This window comes from Gorilla gorilla, chromosome 16 (genome assembly GCF_029281585.2).
Source record: "Gorilla gorilla gorilla isolate KB3781 chromosome 16, NHGRI_mGorGor1-v2.1_pri, whole genome shotgun sequence".
NCBI lineage: Eukaryota > Metazoa > Chordata > Mammalia > Primates > Hominidae > Gorilla > Gorilla gorilla.
Genome location: NC_073240.2, coordinates 45,924,885 through 45,940,806, shown reverse-complemented (window position 1 = coordinate 45,940,806; position 15,922 = coordinate 45,924,885). Strand labels below are relative to the sequence as shown.

Genomic DNA, 15,922 nt, shown 5'->3' with positions numbered 1-15,922 from the left:
GGCGGGATGGAAGCTGGCTCCTGGGGAGCCGCGGAGGTGCTTCCAGCGGACCGCAGCGCGCGAGGTGAGACGGCGATGGCTCCCGGGGCGCAGGTAGAGATGTTCCGTCGGTGCCGAAGGCCCGGCTAGTGCGGTTGTGTGGACGGCGAAAAAAGCAAGTCCGCCTTCACAAGTCCCATGGGGCTGGGGAGAGGGTGGGAGGCGGAGAGGGTATGGGGAGGGGAGACTCTCCTCAGATCCTCTCGACACCGTCGGGTCTGGGCTCCAAGTCCAAGGCCATCGATCACCTGCCGCCCACAGACCAGGCCAGGCGTCAAAGCAAGTCACCCAAACGACCTAAACCCCTCTGAGACCCTGGGGTCACGTCTCCCTCCGGGGATCCTCGTGAGGTCTCGGGGGTCCCACCGCCCTGCGAGCCGCGCCCGCGCCCCGCCAGACCCGGAACTGCGTCGCTAGGTTTGCGCTGGAGCTGCTGGGATTGCTGGGCATGGGTGGGGGGGCGCAGAGGAGGAGGTGGGATTGGAGGGACCACTGCGGAGCTGGCAGACCCCGGTACTACTGTCCTGGCGCACCCAGCCCTTCTCTGTACCAGGCCGGGAGAGGGAGGCGGCGCCGCAGAGCTTCGGGTGCAGTCTGAGAAGTTTGGGAGTGACTTGAAGAGTGACTGGAAGCACCCCAGACCCGGTTTGTCCGGTCACAGCCGGGTCCTTACGTGAGTTAGGAGAGGAGTGGGGGTCGGACGGGAGCCCCACTGAGAGTAAGGGCGCGCGTTTGTTCACAGAACGTCGGGACCTGGTTCCCTCTTTAATCACACCCCCGGGGGCGCTTCTTGTGAGGTTCCACGCGGGAAGGCGAGAGGCGCAGGCTGCCACACACGCACTGTTTGGAAGAGGGGAAGGTAGGGAACAGTGGTCCGGGTGTGGGTGGTGGGGGATGCGGCTGCTTAGATCTGTGCGGTCCAGGTGATTTTGGAGGGGGTCTTGAAGTGCTTGCTCCCGCCCTGGCACCTAGGGCTACACTTCCTGCTTTCATCCAGACCAAGTTCGGATCAAGTGGGAGTTCTTCAAAGAGAGAGTTTGGTAAGAAACTGGGGAGACAAGGAAAACCTCTTAAGGCCATAAATGCCACAAGGTTTATAGACATCGAATCGCCATCCCAGTTTAACTCGAGTCTGGATACTTTGGCTTGCATGATTCTGCACCCTTGAATTCCTTATCCACATCAGCCCTTACTGGGGAATCCTGCCTCCAATCCACTTTTCAGATCTTGTTCAATTTCTCCACTTAACTCCTACTTTTGTGCAACAACACACATATACATTCATACACAGATACACACATACACACAGACCCCTTCCGTGAAGAGGAAAGTCTAGGACAGGAGTTCCTGACAGGGTCCCCTTAGCTAGCCACAGCTGTAAACGTTTAATGGGGTCTACCCCAATCAGAGAAAAAAGCATCACATTGCAGTAGCTGTGCATTACCAATCAGAGGTCTTGGCAACTCCAGCCATGTCACCCACTCCCCACTTGTGGAGAATTAGTGGCCCTTACTCTATAGTTTCCAGCAGATGGGGGAGGTGGGCAAGGGGGAAGACTTCAGGAAAAAAGTCCTGTCAGGCTACAAGAGAGGCCACAGGACATTAGCACATAACTTTCAATGATGAAGGCTGGAGGTTGTTCTAGGCTGAATTTTCTTAAAGATTGTAACTTTATGTTTTACCCACCTCTCATACACACATAGGAACTCCACTTCAACCTGTGGTAGGTAAGGATTGGGTAATTGTGTCTGTAATAAGATTGAGCATAAGGGAAGTCTTCAGTACATAAGGGAGCCTGGAAAGGGAGGATGCTGCCTCCTCCTCCCTAGGCCAGGTGAGAAAGGAGGACCCTAAAGTGTGGGAAACTCCCCCCACCCCATGAGAAAGCATCCCAATTTTGTCACAGGGCCTGGGATGAAGTCTATATTACTGAGAATGACAGTCTGGGTGGTTCTTGCGTCTGTGTCTCTGTTTATCTAAATTTGTAGGTGCATATTTGACTGTATCTTGTGTCTGCTTATTTATATCAATGTACACTGTGCATACATCCTAGTCATGGTGATGAGGTAGGGGAGGAGTGGGTCAAGTTAATACTGATATGAGATTTTCTCACATTAAAACTAATTTTACTGTCAGATGTTACTTGACGAGCCAGGAAGAAAGATGTTCCCCAGGGAAACACAAGCGTTGTAGGAAAAGCAGGACTGCGGGGTGTGGGGTCTTCTCATTTCTGTCTCACCTCTTCATGCATGAGCCCTGTTAGCTTAATAATGAAAACAAAATTAGGGTCAGGGTCATGAAAAATTAACTTTAAATTAGGCAATGCAAATAAAGGAAGACCTAAGTTATGAAATGGAACAAGAAGAAATTAAGAAAGGCAAATTTCATTTACCAACTGTTTTTTTGCTTCTGTCATCTTTAATAAATATGACATTTTGGAGAACTGGAAATAAGTTAACATTGTTCTATACTTAAAATACGAGAAGCCTTTTGTTAGTGTTTCTTTTAAGCACATGTTAATAGAGATGAAACATTCTTGTAAATTTTTTATAACCTCCCTTTAAAATAAATGCAGGAATAATATTTAACCCTGACCAAAATACATTATATTATCTCTTATTCACATATATTAAAAATACTCCTTTTTGAACTCCAGCGTATCACATGTGTTCTTGCGGTTAGCCTCGCTTTATCTTCTATCTTATTAGCCAAGATATTTTACATTTTATAGACCTTCCTCCTATGAACTTTTATTTAAAAATATAATAGCTTCAGTCTACATGTCATAAATAAAGAATTCTTACGTCAGTAAACATCTGCTTTAAAATAAATACCACTATCACATATTTTATAAAATAATTTAATTCACGAATTCTTAATTACTCATTTCAGCTAAGATTGAGATGTATGTTTCTGATTCAATTAAACATGAAAATTCATGTTTGGGTCTTTGTTAGTCTTGGAGACTCTAACTGTTGGAAGAGGATTTCTGAAAATTTTGAGAAATTACTAAAAGTTGACAGGGTTAGTCAAATCCCTTTGTGCCCAGTCCTTAGCTCTGTATTGGTGATACTCAGTTAATATTGAATTATTAGCACAGGGCAATAAGGGAGCATAGCTCCCCCTTGTGTGCAAAATCAGAAGCCACCTGTGGGGAGAGGAACTCATTCATATTTATTCATTTGATCCAGAGCCTGATTAGTATACTCTACATGCAGGGGATGCAAAGATGGAAAGAGGAAATCTCTGCCCTCAAGGAGATTACAGTCTAATTGGGAGACAGATGTTCAGACAATTAGAGTACAATGTAATCATTGTTATCATGAAGGTATGTTCAAAATGCAATCAGAATGTTCAGAGTGGGAACCTCTACATTGGCCCAGTGGCATCAGAGGAAACTTCACAGAGGAGGGAACACAAACTGAGACTTGAAGGGTGAAAAGGCATTTGCCAAGAGAGTGAGCGCATTCCAGGCAGAGGAAATAGCATATCCAAAGGTACTGAAGGCTTGAAAGAGCATGTCAGATTCAGGGAGAGGCCAGTCATTCAGTATGGCTATAGACTAGGCTGGGCAAAAGATGGAGACAGTATAGGTGGAACCGGGTTATAAAGCACTTTATATGGGAAAGTAAGAAGATGAGATTTTAGCCAGAGTAGAGAAGTGAAATGATTATATTGGCTTACTAGAAAAAAAATTATTTTGGAACCAGGTAAGAGAGGATGAGCTTGGGTTAGGGCAGAGGCAGTACAGAAGGAAATGCATGGATAGTTTCAAGAAATATTTAGGAGGTAAGATGGTCCAGGTGTCTGGCTTATTTGATTGACCAGTGGTGATGTTGCCAAACATACAAAGACAATAGAATAAAAAGCAGGGCAGAGACAATGAATTCCATTTGAGGGGCTGTTAAAATTTCAGGCATCAAGGGAACATCTGAGTGAAAATGTCCACAGGGTGGTTGGCCCTTTTGAGTTTGGAGCTCAGGTAGGAGGACTACCTGAAGACATTTGAGAACCATCAGCCATGGGAATGGATGAGATTGCCCAGGGAATCTGGAATACTGCTAAAAGAGGAGAGCCACCACAGATTCCTGGAGAGCATCAACATTTAACAGCGAGGAAAAAGAACTAGTAGAGGAGCCACAAAGAGATGACCAAAAGCAGGAGCCCCTGGAGAACATGGTGTGATGGAAGTGCAAGGAGGTAAAGTTTGAGGAAAGGAGGCATGGTCTGCAGTGTTAAATACCACAGAGAGGTCAAGGAGCATGAAAAGTGAAAACTGCCCTTTGGATTTAACACTTAGTGACCTAATGGAGAAGACAGGGATGAGGAAAAGTCAGATTGTGGTAGGTTGAAGAGATAAGGCAATGGAAATGCCAATATACACTGTTTTTTCAAAAGCCTGGCTGTGACAGGAATAGAGTAAAATAGGATGGTAGCTGGAGGGGACCAAGAAGATCAAGGGAGAAGGTTCTTTTTCTGTGTGTTCTTAAGGTGGGAAAAATTTCAGTATACCCTTGAGAGAAGGAGCCAGCAGAGAAAAAGAAGCTGGGACGCTATGATGGGAAGGGGGACAACTGATGATAAAGGTGGTGGAGAAGGCAGGCATGAATGGCTAGAGCCCAGGAGGATGGATTCACAGAATAGGAGAGAAGAGAGACGCCTGTTCCTCAGGGATGGGAGAAAAAGCAAAAAAGTTCATGTTAAAACTGACACTCAGGGATTAGGTGACTTGCCCAAAAGACAGGATTAGAAGTTAAAACTGTCTGTCTTTCTGTCTCTTTGCCTGACACCATGCTACTCTCACAGACAACACAAGAAGGTGGCCAGCTTAGAAGGAGAGAGGAAGGCTGGGAGCTAGGGCATATTAGGAGGATCCCAGCATTAGAACTAAAAGGGACCTGGGGATTATGAAATCCATTTACAGATGAAGAAACCAAGGACTCAAGAGGTTGTCGCTTACCTGTCCAATATGACAATATTAGTAAAGAACAGAAACTAGTCCCAGAATGGATTCCAGCTCAGGGTTCTCTTCAAAAAAGATTGGAGAGGCCGGGCACGGTGGTTTATGCCTGTAATCCCAGCACTTTGGGAGGTCAAGGATGGTGGATTGCTTGAGATCAGGAGCTCAAGACCAGCCTGGCCAACATGGCGAAACCCCATCTCTGCTAAAAAAAACTTAAAAATTAGCTGGGTGTGATGACCTGCACTTGTAATCCCAGCTACTCAGGTGGCTGAGGCATGAGAATTGCTTGATTCTGGGAGGCGGAGGTTGCAGTGAACCAAGATGGTGCCACTGCACTCCAGCCTGGGTGACAGAGCAAGACTCTGTCTCAAACAAACAAACAAACAAAATAATGGAACATAAGAACTTAATAAAAAATTTAAATGTACTCCATTTTTTATTTACTTAAAATAAAAAAAGAAAGATTGAAGAAAGAGATAAATGGAGTAACAAAATGCCCCCTCTTTCCCAACTTGATAGCTTATTTGTTTCCAGTACTATTCTTAGCACTTTATATACACAATCTCATTTCATGCTCACAATGATGCTTACAAGATAGACATTACTATCTCAAATTTTTAATAAAACTGGATGTCTGTAGAGGTCAAGTAACTTGCAAGAGGCAGAAGCAGAATTCAAACCCTTTGGAGCTACTTGACTCCCAAGCTTATTCTTTCATTATAACGCTTAATAAGACAGTGTGTGGTCAGACTAAATTATGGAGCCTTCTGGGCAAACTGAAACCCCAGTACAGATCACACTGCAGGAAATGAGGAAACCTGGGATCATTGACTCTAAGATGCATTTTTTTTTCACATTCTGACATCTCTGAAATTAGGTACATCTCACCAGCAATGGTGGCCATGGTTTAATTGGCAAGACTTTTTTTCCCCTTTATTTGTGCTAAAATAGTAGTGTGTCATGCAATCCATTCTGTCTGAGATTTAACTAAACACATTAAGTTCAGGTACCGTTTTCCCAATATCCTGTCTGCAAAAGAACAAATAAGAGTCAAACAAGTTCTCAGATCAGGTGATGGGCAGAGAAGACCACAGCTAGCGTTTGAGCTGAAACTTGGCCTGGGAATTTGAATCAAAGAGAAGGGCCATTGTTGGTAATGTGTGGAATAGAAGGACATCTGGCCCCAGCACTGCCTGATAGAGGGCAGGTGCCCCTTCAGTGCTTATTTAGGTGAACTCAGTGAAGCTCAACTGTTCTGCAGTTACCAGAACAAGAGCCAGGGTGCTTGAGAAAGCTGGACAGACCTGTGTGGGCAGTGCTAGGTCTGGAATTCAGTCCTCTGATGATGTGGCTGGATTATATACTTAGCAGAGAGTTGCCTGGCCTTTGTTCCTTTGGGGACTGAGGAAGAAAGCCAATCTTTTTGTAATCTGTACCATCTTTCACCTTATGCCTTCACCTGATAATATAGCTCCTTTTATGTTCTGTGATCTATCTGTGCTAGGGGCCTGAAGGAGAGAGAAGAGAATTTTATTTCTTGAGACAGTCCCAGAAGAAACAGAGAAGCCCCCAGGGTGGTGGTAGCACTGACTTATGGAACCTGGAGGTTAAGAGAGGAGAATGGGGCAACAGAGATTGATGGCAAAGACCCTCATTCTGTCACCTAAAAGATGGGGAGATGGATGGCTGAGGGGCAGTGGAACGGTGGTAATAGCAGAGTCTGATGATGCACAAAATGTGAGCTCCAGAGAAGAGGAACCTAGTCTGGCTCATTTTGTGCTGTATCTCCAGCACTAAAAACAGTGCCAGGTACATTGAGGGCATGGAATAAATGTCTATTGTTGTTGTACAGCATTGCCCCCCCTGCACCACCTCACCAAGATGGCTACTTTGGGACACACATTCCCCTTCTATGCTGGCCCCAAGCCAACCTTCCCGATGGACACCACTTTGGCCAGCATCATCATGATCTTTCTGACTGCACTGGCCACGTTCATCGTCATCCTGCCTGGCATTCGGGGAAAGACGGTGAGAAACCCAGTCCTGGAGACCCCAGCCCAGAGAGACCTCAGCCTCAGGCTGAGGGGTTCAGAGTCTCTGACTACAACCAGACTAAGGAAGGAGACCGCAGTGCGGAGAAAAGATAGCCACGACCCCAGGCAGAAAGCTCCCCATTCATTGATTCAGCAGTTCACTATTGAGCGCTGGTGGGGCATGGTGGCTCATGCCTGCAATCCCAGAACTTTGGGAGGCTGACGTGGGAGGATTGCTTGAGCCCAGGAGTTTGAGGCCAGCCTGGGTTTATAGTATAGACCTCATCTCTTAAAAAAAAACTTAGCTGGGCATCGTGGTGTGTGTGCATCTGTAGTTCCAGCTACTTGGGAGGCTGAGGTGGGAGGATCACTTGAGTGGCTGCAGTGATATAAGATCGCATCACTGCCCTCCAGCCTGGGCAAGAGAGTGAGATCCTGTCTCTAATAAATAAATAAATGCATACATAAATACATAAGCACTTATTATGTGCCAGACACTCTGATTTCAATTGACCAAGTGATCTCAGCTTTAGAATTCCCGCCCCTCCCCCAAGTCTGGAAACAGGAAGGGTAGATGTGGAAGGAAGGCACTCTTTACTTAACCCACCCACCTTATGACTCAGAGGCTGTTCTGGCTGCTTCGGGTGGTGACCAGCTTATTCATCGGGGCTGCAATCCTGGGTGAGTGCGAAGTGCAGCTGACTTGGGCCGCTGCCTCCATCCCTTCAACTCCCTCAGCAGCCTGCCTCTCCTCTCCTTGTTTCCCCACAGCGGTGGGCCCTTGCTTCAGGGTGGCTTCCAGACCCTGCCCATATGCTTCTCTCACCATGGCCTTATCTCTCCACTCTTACCCTTGCCTGGAGAGGTGTCACCCTGGAAAACAAGCTGGATGCATCTCCTCAACCTTCCTAACACTTTTATTCGGGGGAAAGGAGGTCAAAATGAATGTCTGTGGGGAGAGGGCCCCAGAAAGGAAGGGAACAAATGGGAAAGGGCTGTTTGCTTTGGTTTGGTGATGAGGCAAATAGGAGAGATGAAAGTCTCCGTGAGGCCGGGCACAGTGGCTCATGCCTGGAATCCCAGCACTTTGGGAGGCTGAGGCGGGTAGATCACCTGAGATCAGGAGTTCGAGATCAGCCTGACCAACATGGGGGAAACCCCGTCTCTACTAAAAATACGAAAATTAGCTGGGCATGATGGCAGACACCTGTAATCCCAGCTACTCGGGAGGCTGAGGCAGGAGAATTGCTTGAAACCGGGAGGCGGAGGTTGCAGTGAGCCAAGATCATGCCATTACACTCCAGCCTGGAAGACAGAGCAAGACTCCATCTCAAAGAAAGTTTTTGTTGAAGCTATCTGCGTTTGCCTTGCCTGGCATGGTTTTGGTTCATGTTTCCTTCTCAGCTCCCTGAGTGACTCTCCCTAAAGCAGGGAGAAAGGGAGGGAAGAGGTAAACAGAATGTGGCCAAGGGAAATCCCACACATGTGGTTGGCAGACTTACTATGAGCCAGACCCTGGCTAGTTAACGGGTATCCAATTATGACCAAAACAGACATGGACCCCTTGTAGTTCTCCTTCTGACTCTAACCTTGTAATGCCCAGACATCTCTGAGTTCCCATATGTCCAACTCCCCAACCACAGCTGTGAATTTCAGTTCTGAGTGGTCTGTGGGCCAGGTCAGCACCAACACATCATACAAGGCCTTCAGTTCTGAGTGGATCAGCGCTGATATTGGGCTGCAGGTCGGGCTGGGTGGAGTCAACATCACACTCACAGGTGAGGAAGGGCTCTTACCTGTGGTGGGGGGAAGGCTCTGCCATCTTTGGGATCTATGTTTGGTGTGGTCAAAGAGCTATAGGATGCCTGGCACAGGGGCTGGGAGGATGTGTGAGGTGGGCGGTCAGAAGCATGGTAGGAAGGGAAATTCAGGGCCTTGGAAGCTACCTTCTCTCAGTTGAGACCACTTCCTGTCCCTCTGCCCAGTGTGGGTGAGTCCCTACCTAGGCCCCACTCTGGCCCTTGGGTTCCTGCTGAGCACAGCTGCCTTGTGCCCTAGGGACCCCCGTGCAGCAGCTGAATGAGACCATCAATTACAACGAGGAGTTCACCTGGCGCCTGGGTGAGAACTATGCTGAGGAGTATGCAAAGGCTCTGGAGAAGGGGCTGCCAGACCCTGTGCTGTACCTAGCTGAGAAGTTCACTCCAAGAAGCCCATGTGGCCTATACCGCCAGTACCGCCTGGCGGGACACTACACCTCAGCCATGCTATGGTGAGGATGGGAAGGAGACGGGGTGGAGGCCCTGGTAGCCTAGATTCAGGAACAGGGTTTCTACCCATCTCTCCTCCACTCATGTGGGTATCTCAGGTGGGGTGGCCTGGCACCAGTCCCCATGGTGCTGGCTTGGGAAGTCCATGGGAAGGAATCCCTACCTCATATCTTTGGGTCACTCTTGGGTCCCTGAACCTCCGCCTGGGCCCGTCCAAATTCACCAGCAGGTAGAAGTACCCGGGCCAGTCCTCACTGGGTCCTGGCTCTCCAGGGTGGCATTCCTCTGCTGGCTGCTGGCCAATGTGATGCTCTCCATGCCTGTGCTGGTATATGGTGGCTACATGCTATTGGCCACGGGCATCTTCCAGCTGTTGGCTCTGCTCTTCTTCTCCATGGCCACATCACTCACCTCACCCTGTCCCCTGCACCTGGGCGCTTCTGTGCTGCATACTCACCATGGGCCTGCCTTCTGGATCACATTGACCACAGGTAAGACCCAGCCCTAAAGACAAGCACTAGAAGGCTCAAGGCCAGGGAGGGAGGGCCTGGGGGCATCATGTCGGTAGAGTTGAGGGTCTGTTCCTGGGGGCCAGGATGGCTTTGCCCTCTTTAAAGTCCCACCCTCTTGTATCTCTTACCTCCTGATTTTCTCTCCCCAGTGCCACTTCCCCTCCCTCCTCAGAGATGCCCACTCCCTTGTATCTTCTCTGTCTCTGTCATCCCCTAACTGTCTTCACCCAGCTGCTTCTAAAATCTTCCAACCCCCTGTCCCCTCTTGCTTCCTCCAAATACCCTTCTCTGGGTCCCCATTCTTAAACCCTTCCCTGTCCTGCCTTACACATCCCTAAATTGTCCTGCAGTCTTATTCTCCTCTCCTGTCCCGCTGTCTACTCCCTCATGTGCCTCCTCATGCCTCCTCTGTGCCCTGCCCTTCCCCAGGGTTTTTTTCTTTTCTCTCCCTATTTTCAGAGTTCTCCCTCTCCCCCTTTCTCTCTCTCTCTCTCCTGGGATATAACAGAAGGAGCACTGGGCTTGGAGTCTGGAAACTCAGGACAACAGAGCCACACCAGCCACATGCCCCTCAGCCAGTCACCTCTCTGAGCCCAAGTTGCCCTGAAGCAGGGGCTCTAGGCTTCCCTTAGAGTTGTTCTGACACTCCCAGGGGAAGATGTCCTTGGCAGGTGTTACTAGCACTAAGGTGGGACAATTGTTGCCCTCGTCTCCAGGACTGCTGTGTGTGCTGCTGAGCCTGGCTATGGCGGTGGCCCACAGGATGCAGCCTCACAGGCTGAAGGCTTTCTTCAACCAGAGTGTGGATGAAGACCCCATGCTGGAGTGGAGTCCTGAGGAAGGTGGACTCCTGAGCCCCCGCTACCGGTCCATGGCTGACAGTCCCAAGTCCCAGGACATTCCCCTGTCAGAGGCTTCCTCCACCAAGGCATACTGTAAGGAGGCACACCCCAAAGATCCTGACTGTGCTTTATAACATTCCTCCCCGTGGAGGCCACCTGGACTTCCAGTCTGGCTCCAAACCTCATTGGTGCCCCATAAAACCAGCAGAACTGCCCTCAGGGTAGCTGGTACCAGACCCCCAGCACCAATCTACAGACGGAGTAGAAAAAGGAGGCTCTACATACTGATGTTAAAAAACAAAACAAAACAAAAAGCCCTAAGGGGCTGAAGAGATGCTGGGCCTGTCCATAAAGCCTGTTGCCATGATAAGGCCAAGCAGGGGCTAGCTTATCTCTGCACAGCAACCCAGCCTTTCCGTGCTGCCTTGCCTCTTCAAGATGCTATTCACTGAAACCTAACTTCACCCCCATAACACCGGCAGGGTGGGGGTTACATATGATTCTCCTATGGTTTCCTCTCATCCCTCAGCACCTCTTGTTTTCCTTTTTCCTGGGTTCCTTTTGTTCTTCCTTTACTTCCCCAGCTTGTGTGGCCTTTTGGTACAATGAAAGACAGCACTGGAAAGGAGGGGAAACCGAACTTCTCATCCTAGGTCTAACATTAACCAACTATGCCACATTCTCTTTGAGCTTCAGTTCCCAAATTTGCTAAATAAGATTGCAAGACTTGCCAAGAATCTCGGGATTTATCTTTCTATGCCTTGCTGACACCTACCTTGGCCCTCAAACACCACCTCACAAGAAGCCAGGTGGGAAGTTAGGGAATCAACTCCAAAACGCTATTCCTTCCCACCCCACTCGGCTGGGCTAGCTGAGTGGCATCCAGGACGGGAGTGGGTGACCTGCCTCATCACTGCCACCTAACGTCCCCCTGGGGTGGTTCAGAAAGATGCTAGCTCTGGTAGGGTCCCTCCGGCCTCACTAGAGGGCGCCCCTATTACTCTGGAGTCGACGCAGAGAATCAGGTTTCACAGCACAGCGGAGAGTGTACTAGGCTGTCTCCAGCCCAGCGAAGCTCATGAGGACATGCGACCCCGGCGCGGAGAAGCCATGAAAATTAATGGGAAAAACAGTTTTTAAAAAACAAAAGAAAAAAAAGTTTATTTACAGCTCTCCCCAGGAGACTTTCCCTGGTGCCTGCGGATGTCCGAGGCCTCGCGCCAGCAGCGCTCAGTGCCCTTCCTGGAGCTCTCCTGGCCCAGGCCTGGCGGGCACAGCTTCCCGGCCTGCGATGTCCCAAGGCGGGGAAGGAGTCCAGATTGGGTCCCCCTCACAGGTTAGTGGTGATACATTTTAAGTCCGGGAGAGCGGCCTGCTTGTGCAGTGGATCGCCAAGGATAAGAGGTGAGCCCCCTCTCTCCTGGCTGCAGTCCTTGGCGCTTTGGTCCAGAAGGGTGCGAAGAGCGCTGGGCCGAACATAGTGGAGACTCACCACGGCCCCTCCGAGGAAGAGGCACAGGACGCCTGTGGCGGTGGGGATCGAAAGAAAGGAGGGCATGTGGAGTCAGGGCTATGTTGCCCAGGCTGGTCTCGAACTCTGGCCTCAAACGACCTTCCTGCCTCGACCTCCCAAAGTGCTGGGATTACAGGCGTGATGCCCGGGCCTTCTTCCATCTTCTGGAGCCTACCCCTTGTGTTACCTCCCCCGGCCCCCCACACACCTCTAATCTGGATTACATGAAACACGGCAAGACACCAAACCCTTCTGAGCCCCCCACTTTTCATCTGTAAAATGGTCATAACAGTGCCTGTTTCTGCGAACTATTGAGAGGGGCAAATAGGGTAATAGATGTGAATTCATTCTGTAAACTGGAAAGTGCACACCCGGTGTGAATCCTGTCTCCGCCCTTAGCCCCCGGGGCCCATTCTCTCGGTCCTCACCGGTTGCCAGCGTGACCCAGAAGGCGGCGCCGTACTGAGTGGTGAGCGCGGAGGAGCCTAGGCGGAGCGGGCAGAGCGGCACGCTGGAGATGGAGGCCAAGGCGAAGACCCCGAAGAGCGCGAAGGCTCCGGTGGTCAGCAGTGCCAGGCCTCCGTAGAGCGGGGCCGGCGTGGAGAGCAGCACGTTGGAGAGGAGCCAGAAGCAGAACGCCACCCTGCCGGGGAGTGGGGGGACCCGCTGTAAGCGGGCTTCTCCCAGCCCACCGGGGTTCCCACAGCCTCGCTCTTCTTTATCCCTACCCCAGCGCCAAAGCCAGGGGCTGGGATGGCAGCGGCTCAGGGGAATTCCCCGGGGGAGAAGCGGGCTCCTGAGGTCCAGGCGGTGGCTGGAGTCTCTCCGGATTCCGTCTGTGCAGATCTCGTGGATCTTCTAACCCGCGAGGCTGTCATGCACACCCTGAGCGCGTCGGGTCTGGTTGCAGCTGCTCAGCGCCTCCGAGGCCTGCATCCTCCCGCTCATACGGCCCAGCTCCCGGCACACACACACGTGCACACAGCCTTCCCTCCAGCGCTTACCATAGTGTGGCCGAGGCGTAGTGTCCCGCCAGGTGGTACTGGTGGTACAGGCCGCAAGGGCTACTCGGTGTGAACTTCTCCGCCAGGTAGAGCACTGGGTCCGGCAGCCCCTTCTCCAGTGCGTTCGCGTACTCCGCGGCGTAATTCTCTTTCAGACGCCAGGTGAACTGCTCGTTGTAGTCAATGGTCTCGTTCAGCTGATGCACTGGGGTCCCTGCGGGGTGAGGCAGGCTCATGGGGCTGCCCGTGGTCGGAGACCTCGCAACTAAGCGGATTCAGACAGGAAAGTGGGGATGTGGTGCTCTCGGCGGGAGAAATGGGTTCGGTGGTGGTTGGAGAAAACGCAAATCCACGAGGCCACAAGCTATTTGAGCTTGTGGGATGTGAGAGGCCCTCCAGCTATCCTTGACACACTCACCTAACCGGGGATCTCCCAGCCCCAGGAGTTCATTTAGCCCCAGCCCCCTCACCTGTGAGTGTAATATTAATGCCCTCCAGGCCCACGAGCAGACCGACACGTGCTGTAACGCGCGCTGCGCTGAAGGCTTTGTAGGATGTGTTGGTGTTCACTCTACCCACGAACCATTCTGCACTGAAGTGCACAGCTGTAGGGAAAGGCACACGGTGGGGGTGGGATGAGGGTGGGAAAATGGAATTAGAGAGTGGTATGGGAGGTGGGACACTGCAGAGAGATGGGGACTTAGAGGTCCAATGTGGTTGCATGGTAAGGGCCAAAAAGTGGGCCCTAGAAGGAGCTGGAGAGTGGGAAGAGGGAGCAGAAAACCAGCCCCAGTTCCCTATTGTCCCAGGTGCCCTCTGCCCACCTCCTTCCTCACCCCGTCCTCTCCCCATGGGCTGCACCACACACTCACCCACAATTTCTGCGCCTATGAACAGACTGAGAAGAACTCTCACCAACCAAAACCAGCGCTGCAGGAATAGGCACCCGGGTCAGGCCTGAGCCCTGCCAAACCAGAGTCCCCAAGACCACCCTTGACCCCACTTCACCTGGATCTTTAGTTACATCCAGACCTTTGAGACTAATGTTAGGCACGCTTTTCCTGCAAGTCCCTCTGGGCTACTGGCATTTCTGATATTTTGTGACCATGCACTTTCACCTCCCTAGCCCTATTTCCCATCTACCCTAACAGCACCTCCCCTCCACCCCTACTTCCTGGCACTCTTCCACCACCTTCACTCCCCTAGCTGTCTGGCGCCTGGTCCTGGTTCTGCCTCCTGGTCCACTCACTGCTTGGTGAGGCTCAGTGAGTCCAGAAGTGCTAGGCACGCAGGGGTCACCTCCCTCAGAAGAGGGAGGCCCCAGGGCCTGATCTCCGAGGGGAGGAGGTGGGAATGCAGATACTCCTAGGTGCACCAGTTCCAGGGAAAGCAACACAGATTAACATGCAGAAAAGCTGGGTCCTCCCAGAACTGAAAAATGCACAACCTAGGTTCTGGGAGAGGGGGAAAGTCTAAGACAATGCACCCAGTTGGCTCCAACTTCTAATCCAACGTGGGAGTCTCAGTCCTGAGGATGAGGCACCCATACACATGTGTCTCAACCCAGTGCAAAGGGGAACACTGCAGTCTGAGCTGCTGGCATCTGTCCTTTTGGCCTGAAGGTCATCACCCACCGGATGGGATGAGAGTGCAGCTTTAGTCCTGGGAGAGGTGGGAGGCCCTCCAGCACATGAAGCCTAGACTCTGCCTCAGGATTACTGGACTGGGCGCCCATTCTCTGCAGCAGCCTTCCCAAGGACCCAGCTGGGGTCCTTCACCAGGATATCCTGGATGGGGAGCTCTCCCTATCCTTGGAAAGGGGTGCTTGCTGCACCAGACTCCTGACTTCACTCCACCTGAGCCTCAATTCACTATTCATGGAGGCTCTTGTACAGTCTTACCTGTCCTGGGTCCCTCAGGAGACAACCTGCCCATGAGCCTTCCCCCACTCTACCTGCACTATGAGGACACCCTTACCGAGTGGCCACGGATCCCCGGCAAGATGAGCAGGAAGCTTGCTGCTAGAGCCAAAAACACTAGAATAACGATGAGCAGTGGAACGCTGAAGCCTGCAGCATGCCGGGGCTGGGGGTAAAAAGGCAGTACGCCGTTCCACAGGGTCATGCTGCACCCCGGCCGAGTGCTGCACGCAGGCGGGCAGGCAAGCCAGCAAGCTGGGGCTGCCTGGACGCGGGAGAGCGCGTCCTTGGCGTCTCTTTGCGTACAAGGCTGGGACCGAGTGGGCTGGTGAAGTCTGAGTCCTGCACCTCTCCGTTAAGGAAGCGTGGAGGTGGGCTGCTCTCAACGCTCTAGGGTTGGTACCGACAGAGTTTTTCTAGCCGGCGAGCGAAACTATTTCTCACTGTCTGTAGCCGTTACTTTCCTGGTTCTGCGGGTTCGCGCTGAGTTTGGAAGCCGCGCGGGACCCCTTTTATAGCAGCGTGGGAGACGTGCCACACGGGTGTCCCAGCCCAGGGGCTGGTCTGAGCTGGAAGAGGTTATGCAAATAAGGGCCCCACCTCCACAGCAGGAGGGTGAACCCTAGGTCCAGATGCTCACACTGGCGCAGGTCTGTCCTGAGCCGACACCTGCCCAGTGGCGAGACCAAGGACCCAGAGAGAAAGGTGAGAGTGCAGCCGGGGAGGCTGAGGATCGGCGGAGCTGGAAGAGTGAGGATGAAGGCAAGAAGTAGAGCACAGAAGCAAAGATTTTAAGAGGAAAGAAGACATCTGAACCCAACACCACC

The 15,922-nt window shown here is 51.4% G+C and overlaps 2 protein-coding genes across 3 annotated transcripts; one reads left to right on the top strand and one right to left on the bottom strand.

The window, feature by feature from the left end:
• The first annotated feature begins 316 nt into the window (after positions 1 to 316).
• Positions 317 to 12,528, top strand: DUOXA1 (dual oxidase maturation factor 1). Of its 2 annotated transcripts, XM_055363609.2 has the most exons (9): positions 394 to 456; positions 577 to 684; positions 782 to 898; positions 6,855 to 7,030; positions 7,659 to 7,716; positions 8,679 to 8,813; positions 9,094 to 9,307; positions 9,579 to 9,796; positions 10,534 to 12,528. In XM_055363609.2, exons 4-9 carry the CDS (start codon positions 6,884 to 6,886, stop codon positions 10,791 to 10,793), a joined length of 1,032 nt encoding a protein of 343 aa, XP_055219584.1. In that variant the 5' UTR covers positions 394 to 456; positions 577 to 684; positions 782 to 898; positions 6,855 to 6,883; the 3' UTR covers positions 10,794 to 12,528. The 2 variants fall into 2 exon arrangements, with proteins under 2 accessions (XP_018866664.1, XP_055219584.1); XM_019011119.3 differs by lacking the exon at positions 577 to 684 and having other exon boundaries at positions 317 to 456.
• On the bottom strand, positions 11,480 to 15,580 carry DUOXA2 (dual oxidase maturation factor 2). Its single transcript, XM_004056118.5, has 6 exons — positions 15,154 to 15,580; positions 14,049 to 14,106; positions 13,647 to 13,781; positions 13,177 to 13,390; positions 12,601 to 12,815; positions 11,480 to 12,183 (listed from the first exon to the last, which is right to left on the bottom strand). Exons 1-6 carry the CDS (start codon positions 15,298 to 15,300, stop codon positions 11,990 to 11,992), a joined length of 963 nt encoding a protein of 320 aa, XP_004056166.1. The 5' UTR covers positions 15,301 to 15,580; the 3' UTR covers positions 11,480 to 11,989.
• Between the last annotated feature and the right edge of the window lie 342 nt (positions 15,581 to 15,922).